General features: G+C 48.1%; 1 protein-coding gene across 4 annotated transcripts; it reads right to left on the minus strand.

Annotated features, from left to right (window-relative positions):
* Positions 1–255: 255 nt before the first annotated feature.
* Positions 256–8,054, minus strand: LOC125511307 (disease resistance protein PIK6-NP-like). Of its 4 annotated transcripts, none has more exons than XM_048676643.1 (3): positions 7,179–8,054; positions 3,990–5,913; positions 256–478 (listed from the first exon to the last, which is right to left on the minus strand). In XM_048676643.1, the coding sequence occupies exons 1-3, from the start codon at positions 8,003–8,005 to the stop codon at positions 464–466; spliced, it is 2,766 nt and encodes a 921-aa protein (XP_048532600.1). In that variant the 5' UTR covers positions 8,006–8,054; the 3' UTR covers positions 256–463. The 4 variants fall into 4 exon arrangements, with proteins under 4 accessions (XP_048532600.1, XP_048532599.1, XP_048532601.1 ...); XM_048676642.1 differs by having other exon boundaries at positions 256–615; XM_048676644.1 differs by lacking the exon at positions 256–478 and adding an exon at positions 3,398–3,665.
* Positions 8,055–8,561: the final 507 nt, after the last annotated feature.

Consider the following 8,561-nt stretch of genomic DNA (forward strand, 5'->3'; position numbering starts at 1 on the left):
GATATAACTGGAACATGGCTGTTGCCTGTTGGTCTGACTCTGACGGAGCATGCCATGCCAGCATTTTTTCAAACGTGAACATTGGGTGAGTACGATGTGCGCGCGCGTCGTATTTTCCTTGGTCGTTCCAGTTAGAGGGATATTGGTTTCCATGGTATTACCTCACAAATCTAAGACAAGCATTTGAGACGGAGGGAGTACATCCATTGAAAGAAAAATAGCGCGCTATAGCACCGTTAATAGCATGTTATAATGTGTAGAGAATTGTCTTGTTAAATAAATTAGTGTACAAATGTTTTGCTAATAGCATAATTTAAGGGGCGGACCCATTTTTTATAGCGCGCTATGTTTTTTCTTGAGTACATCGCAGTGGGAACCGTGGAGAACTCTGAACTGAAGAAACAGAGGAGCAGACAGCAGCAGCTGAATGCTAGCTAGCGTGGCATTACCTGATGTGGCCTCGTCAAAATAGGATGCACTGTTGGGAACAAAAAATGGCGTCAGTGTACATTCAACTCCAGACAACAACATCTTCTGCTAACGACCGTCATCCATTGACCCCACATGCATCATCACATGATACCATGATTACCACCTCTTCTACCTCTGCCGAGCCTGATCAATTTCCAACAGCTTATGAAATTGCTAATGGAGCTCGAGCTACATGGAGTATATTATACAAATGATTTTTTTTTGCACAGTTCACATCAAAACGTATTTTGTGATGAAATTTATGCACATGTAATATACATCTATAAGTATATGTGTATTTATTCTCAGATTTTTATGAAATTTAAGTAGTTGATTTTTTGAAAATTTCAGGCTCCATGGAGCCGGATAGCGAAAATCAACTCTCGGTATTATAGTGGGCAAATTGAGCACCCTATCTGCAAAAGGAATTCATCCGATCGGTGTACATGGCACTCACAGTCCCACACCACTTACTACTAAGATGGTGCCAGACTGCCAGTCACATTACCTTGAAGCCGATGGTTGCTTGCTATGAAATATTCCGATGTTTGTCTGATTGCACACTTAGAGCATCTCCAACCGTTCAGCCCCTCAGGGCGCAGAAAAAGAGCGGCCTGGGGCGAATCGGCGCTAGGTTGGCCCCTAGGGGTGACCTAGCTCCCAGCCACGCCCCCCAGGCGCCGCCCCCCAGCCGTGGCAAATTCAAACATAGATCATTCCCGCTCATAAAATAGACGCCACAAATCCGGCGATCACGCGGTCACAAGTTTGGCGTACAACAAACAGAAAGGACGCGTGTGCGCATCAGACGGCGAGGTCGGCCTCCGGCGTCGGCGGCGTCGGCGTGCGCGGGCTTGGCGGGGTCTCTGCGCTGGACGGCGTCGGCGTGGCTTCTGTGCTGCGGGTGTTCTCGGCGGCCTCATCATCAGTCGGGCTTGGCGTGGGCGTCGTCGTCGATGGAAGCTGGTTCAGGATGAGGCCCCGCTCCATCAAGTACCACGCCTTGACCGCCTCGTCGGTGCTCTGAAGTATGTCCGCTCCGCCCAGCAAGAAAGCCAGGTCGGTGTTTCTCTTCTTCATGGTGACGTTGGTCCGGAGTAGGTCGAGCTTGATGGCGCTGCTTGACATCAACGCCGACCACCGCGCCTCAGTCTTCTCTTCACGAAGGACAGCCCGGGCTTGCGCGTCGGCGAGGCAGTGCTCGATGGACTCCTGCACTCGAGAGCGTGGCCGCGTCGGCGTGTTTCCCCTTCTTGGCACCTTTGTTGCCGTCCGGCTGCCCTTCTGACGCGTCCACAGTCGGCGCGTCCGGCTTACAGGTCTCCTTGGCCTTGTCGAGGGTGTGCCGAACTTCCACCCACTTCTCGCACATGTCTATGCGCTTGTAGACGTAGAGGTACTTGAATTCGGCGTCGTTGTTGCCCTGCCGATACAAGGCGAACATGCGCAGCAAATGCGCGGAGGAACAAACAGTTGGCGGGCGCACACGGCGAGGAGAGGCGGAAGACCGGCGTGGCATACCTGATCCTCAACGCTGGCGCCGCTCTCCGGGCGAGCCGCGACCTCCTCGGCGATCCCATGCCATTTGTTGCACGCCCCCTGGATACGCCCCCAATGGTTTGCCATCGCCTTCGACCCGCGCTGCATGTAGACGCCTTTGAAGTAGGGGTCGATGAGCTGGCGCTCGTCGAACTCGGCCTTGATGCGCTCCCAGTACGTCTCGATGCTCTGGTTTGTGCCGGTGGTCGGGTCGAGGCAGACGACTTTCCATGCTTCGGCGAGGCATTCCTCCTCCTTGGACGCCCACTTGATGCGCGGCTCGCCGGACCTGGCCGCCCGCTTCTTCTTCTTGCTCCTCCTCGCCGGAACAGTCGCTGGCTCCTCCTCCTCCTCCTCCTGCTCCTCCTGCTCCTCCTCGCCGTAGACGTAGTCGAGCTCGTCTTCCATGCCGCTGCTCAGATCCACGGTGTTGTCCGGGGTGGCGAACCCGGGAGACGCGGCGGCCGCGGCCGAGCCTGTCGCGATGATGTCATCCATGTCGGTCTCGGTCTCGTAGGTGTCGCCGAGGTGCGAGAAGGGCAGCGCGCCACAGCGGAGAGGGGGCGTCGGGGAGGACGCGTAGGCGGGCGGCGAGTAGTTGTATGGAGGGTACTGCACGCCGGTGAAAGCGGGCGTGGGCGTCCGCTGGGCCGGGTGTCCATGGGGAAGGTGACGTTGGGGTTGAACCCACCGTGCGCATCCTCGTCGGCGTAGCCCGGTGAGGGCGTTCATCCCCATGGCTGCGGCGACGGAGAACCAACGCCTTGCTGGCCCCAGAGCGCGTACTGGGCGTGGTTGCCGGGTGGGTTCCTCATCCCCGCGCGAGTCGTGTCGGCCTCGGCTTGGTCCGCCTAAGCCGCCGCCGCCGCCCGCGCTGCTTTGTCACGGGCCTTCTTGGCGATCGCCCGGTTCTGCTGGTCGGCGATGACCGCCTCTCGTCGCTGAACTTCCACCCTCCATTCGACGTTCGTCATGCTCGGTGGCTTGGATGGCGGTGCCCTCGGCTTCCTCTGCTTCGGCTGGGCGACGGGGGCGGTCGCGGTTGCCGCGACGCGGGGGGCGACGTACTTCTTCGGTGGCATGGCGGCGAAGGCGGTCGGAAGATTGGCGGGAGGAATGAAGAGAATGGGAGAGAAGTGGGAGAAAAGCGGAATGAAACAGCGGGAAGAGACGCTTGACTCGCCGAAAGGGCGGACCCACGCGACCTTTCTCTTGTGCCGGCGCCCCAGGCGCCCCGCAGGGCGCTGGGTTCGGTCTGGATCCGCCGACACCAGTTTCAATCCGAGCCGGCGAAAAACGAGTTGGTGCACTAGCAGGAAACCCGCTAGAGATGCCCAAATTCGAACATTCCCTACGGGGCAAAAACCTGCTAGCATTGGATAAAAGCTCAAGGTCACTACTTATTACAGGTGAAAACATCAAACATATCAAATCCCAGGAAATAACCAGCACTACGCCCCCGTGAGCAGCAACGGACCACCACCGCCACCACCCAGCTTCGCACGACCATCGCCAGGAGATCTGACTACGTCACCACGACCCTTTCAAGCAACAATGGCAACACTTTGCGCGCGATGCCAAATCCAAAATTGCACACCTCGGTGATAGTTGTAGCTCGAAATGAATCGACAACGCTATGCAAAGGGACACTACCACTGAAGGAAAAAAAGACAAGGTATTTTAAGGATGAGTAATCAACCGGTGACCTAATAAAGCGAAATGGTAGAGAAATAACATTATACTGTAGTAATCAACTGACTTAGCTGTGCCATGCTTCAACCTAAACTGCCAGTGTATGTACTTACATGAACTATAAGTTGATGTATATGGAATGTAAAACAGTATTACATTGAAATTTTTCAAAGCAATTAGTAGTTAACCATAAGGTAATTAACTAGAGCTCTTTTAAAAAAAATTAGAGTTCGATCAAATTAAGTAGTAGTTCAAAAAATTCGATGTCCAGTAGTAGTTTGAGTTACCTTATTCAGCGTGGGCTTGTTGGGATTCATGTCGAGAGCTTTACGAAGCGTCGCCTCCGCAGCCTCCATCTCCCCCATCCGATCCTTAGAAAAACTCAACATGATAGTTATCTGTTGAAGCGAAGAGAGGTTCTCCAAGCCCAAATCGAAATACCCAGACTGATGCAAGGTATCCGGCGTTCCGAGATGCAGCTCGAGAATCTGGAGCTTCTGCATGGCTCCCGGTGCAAAAACCACCTCCGCGTGTTGAACGTACCTCAACTCTGTTAGACACCTGAACGGATAGCCAGTAGCACCGATGACTGGCCATGCTTGTCTCTGTCGTGGTGTGTGTCTGCACACATCCATGTTGAGATGACGGAGGGATGGTAAGCAACCAAGGACATGAAGGTCCTCCTCGCCCAGTGTGTTCAACATGATTACAATGTATGAAAGACAGGAGAGTGAGGACATCCATCTTGGAACCGAAGAAGCCCTGCAATATGGTGCAATGAAGCGACGAAGCTGTTGAGGTCCTGGTAGTAATAAATTTCCACATTCAGGATCCTCGGTGATATGACAACCATTTACTTTTAAGCTTTGGAGATTGATGAGGCCAGATAGACAGCGACGGAAGGGCTCCTCAAAACTCTTGTTCCATTCAATGACTTTCATATCAAGGCACCTTAGCTCGGTCAGCCCAGACAGATCAATCAGGACAGATGGAGACATGACAATCACCGATTTCAACTCTTGTAGAGATTTCAGATTCTTAGAGCCATATGGTACTCTTATCCAACTATTAACACGCAGGTACACCAGATGACACAACTGTTCAAAAGTTGATGGCAACTCCTCTATTTCAGTCTCGCCTATGTCCAATACCTGCAAAAGTTGAAGATTTGCAATCTCTCTTGGGATCTCGGTGATATAGGTTCCATATAGCCACAAGTACCTCAGGTGAAACATACTGCATATAAGCATAGAGTGGTGATCATCCACCTGCTTACAGTTGGTTAAATCCAATGCACTTAAGAGTGGAAAGCTTGAAAGTGGTGGCAACAAAGAAAATGATTTTTTGAACACTGTAAGTGACCTCACATGGGACATGTTCATTGTAGAGAGCACCTTGGCATCTTCTTGCTTGCTGGTATGGAGGGATAGTCGGCGGACCTTTACTGGCAAAGACTCATACTGATGACCACCTAATGTTGTCATAAAATTCTCTTCTTGTGACAAACAAGTGATGAGATCAAGAACCATGTCATGTACACGACAATGACTTGCCTTCTTTTTTGAAAAACCAAAACCACCATACCATTTACTATTCATTGTCTGGATCAAGCTTTTGTTAATAAGTTCATCGAAATATTGCTCTCCTACTTCATACAAGCTCTCCCCTTGTTTTGGCTGAATAAAACCTTCACCCACCCACTTCCATATTAAATATTTTCTCTTGAATATGCAATCCTCTGGATACAAACTTAGATATAATAAGCAAATCTTGAGAGGAGCAGGCAGATCATAGTAGCTAACATATAATATCCTTCTCATGCCATTCACATCTGGATTATTTTCCAGCCCGGTGCCCATTGACCGGTACACTTTGGACCAGTGTGCACTGTCATGTTTTTCTGCCAACAAGCTGGATATCGTAATGATAGCTAATGGTACTCCACCACATTTCATTAAAATTTTCTCTGATACTTCGATCAACTGTTTATGAGGGCTTTCATATTCCTTTCCAAATATTATTTGGTAGAATAATATTTTTGAGTCCGTAATAGAAAGAGGTTTCATCTCATAAACATCACCATCTTCTTTGGCAACATCTAGAATGCGGGTTGTGGTGATTACTCTACTTCCACACTCATTCTCAATCAAAGCACATCTAATATTTTTCCAGGCTGATTTATCCCATATGTCGTCTATAACAATGATGTACCTATGAGAAAATACCAAATGATCATATATATTAGTGGTTGTATTTTTATATGTTCTCGTTATTTGAACACCATTGAGATATTTTAAGCAAAACATGTTAATACAAAAGGGTGCAATTAGGACTTTAGTGACGGTACCACCTATATGAATCAAAAATTTGTTCACAGATGGCTTTCACCACAGAAGAGAAAAATATCAATGTACTATGGACACGGAGTGTATTCTTTTTTATTCGTGCGGTTTAGAAGTGTCAGGCTAGCAAGGCACGCAATAAGAGCCTTGTTCCAAGTGACTAATTTTACCCTGTAATTTTGTTGCTGACGTGCTATAGATAACCCATTTTAAACTTTAATTTAGTCTTTTACAATCTAAGTAGCTCATTCTCCTACATTTACCTATTGAACCGTTTTTTTCATCTTGACACATCTAAGATCCACTTGGTAAAATTTAATAACACATCATGACATACCAGAATAAAATCAATGAATTATGTTAAGTGTTGAGAAACAGAAGCACATGTATTCAATTCTAGCCTAGACTTGAGCGAGACTTGTCCCTAAAATTCGAAAATACATGACAATATTATAAATTATGCCTACATTTTTCAATTTTGAAGATTTCACAATATTTAGGGAATTTAAATTTTCTCTTTCTGAAAGCATTCATTAAATACAATGTAGAAATTCAAACAGTTAGGTTACTTTTTATATTATAATTCTACAAGAATTAGTGTACAAAGATTACTTGCTTTGGAGTTATGGATATGATATTATATTAAAAAAAAGATGATCACAGGGGCAGGAAATGGATGAACTAGAAAAGAATTATCTAAAAGTGTTTAAAGAACAATATAATACAATTGTTAAATCAATACTAATGGTTTTAGCAAAAATAAGAAGTACATAGTTATGTAAATTATGTTCTCACAATGTTTGTTACAGTTAGCCTAGCACACACAAAGGTTCAAAATAGACGTTAGTAGGCTCATATCGGTTTGGCCTGAAAGACTAATACGAATAATATTGCGGCCAATGATACAAACGACCATGATTACATATAGGCCATTAGTCTTAACTACCCGTGCTGTTTATTTGATTTCTTAAACATCTAGCCTTACGAGGAACATGCTCACAATTAGTTGTAAGTAACCGAGGAAATGTTGGTTAGGATACTAGCTTACGTTTTAACCACAAACATCAATTTAAGGAGGTAATTAGAACTCACGAAGAACATATAAAAAATCCAAGGAGCATGATAAACACATACCTCTTGTTCCGAAGGTATTCTCTGATTTCAGTAATGAGTTCTGCTTCTCCCCAGTTTGACTCGTTGATATTATGATACCAGTTCTTGTCAAGTTGATGGAGTAAGCTCTTCAAGATCTTCTCAATATTAGGAGTAAAAGACACCGAGACAAAAGCTCCACAATCAAAATCCCCTTTAAGCTTCTGATACACCGCATTTGCAAGAGTTGTCTTGCCCAATCCTCCGAAACCGACGACGGAGACCATCTTGAGTTGCTTGGCCGACGCCTCATCGCCCTTTCTCAACATCTCCACCAGCTCATTGCTCTTCTCTTCGGTGCCAATGAGCTCAGTAGCCTTTTTGTATAAGGCTAATTGGCGAAGGCTATCGGTGGTTGTGGTGGTTGGCCTAGCAGGAACTGTGTCGACCTTGTATGTCTCACGCCGTTTACTGACCTCCTTGACGCGGCTCTTGATGTCCCTGACATCGGTGAGTATCGTGTGGCGGATCTTGGCTTTCGTCAAGAGGTTGAGGCTCCTATCGATGAAGCCCATGAAGGTGTGCGACTTGTCTAGCCCGTCGGTGCGTATACGCACCATGAACTTGTCGACGCTGTCCTCGAGATCGTGCGACAGGTCCCGCACCTCCTTGGCCCAGAGCTTGACCTGGACGTCCGGCGGCTGGTCGATTGGCGCCTGCGAGACCTTGACGAGGGCCGCCTGCATGCTCTCCATCTCGACTTTGAGGAACATGATCTCGCCCCTGGCTGCCCGGTGGAGGCTGTACTCCGGCGAGAGCAGGCTGGCCAGCTTGGGCAGGAGGGTGGCCGTCATGACGAGCTGCGCCATGCTCGCTAGGTCGCGGTAGCTCTAGGTGGTGGTTGCTGATGTTTGGAGAAGTAGCAATGGATGTGATGAGCAGCACGTTGGCCTCACCTTTTATAGAGGGCACGTACATCAGGTAACGCAAGCTCGTGGTATATGAATAACTGCATCCGTGATCAAGTGGGTATACCTAATGCCCACTCGCCAACTTGCCCTCGTGGTGGTAGTATCAAGTGGAGTGGGTCGAAACCTGCCTCGATACATCATGTTATTCGGCACCTAAATTGAATAAGCTAGCGTACATCATATTAGTAGTACTAGACCGTACTCGCTACTAGTACTAACTAAATCAAAACCTCAGGATATGACGCATATGTACGACGAGCCAAGGCGCGAAACAAGGCGGAAACCACTCACGGCAAGCATGCATCGACGACGACAAGATCAAAGGACCGGCGACGACCCGTGGACTCGAGCATTAATCCGCATAATTTTGGGTGTTGTAACCACTTGTCAATAACAATGCACAAGAGGAAGCCGCCTCGTCCCTCAAAGCTGAATAATAGTACTCGTATGTAAT

Source organism: Triticum urartu, chromosome 5 (genome assembly GCF_003073215.2).
Source record: "Triticum urartu cultivar G1812 chromosome 5, Tu2.1, whole genome shotgun sequence".
NCBI classification, from domain to species: Eukaryota; Viridiplantae; Streptophyta; class Magnoliopsida; order Poales; family Poaceae; genus Triticum; species Triticum urartu.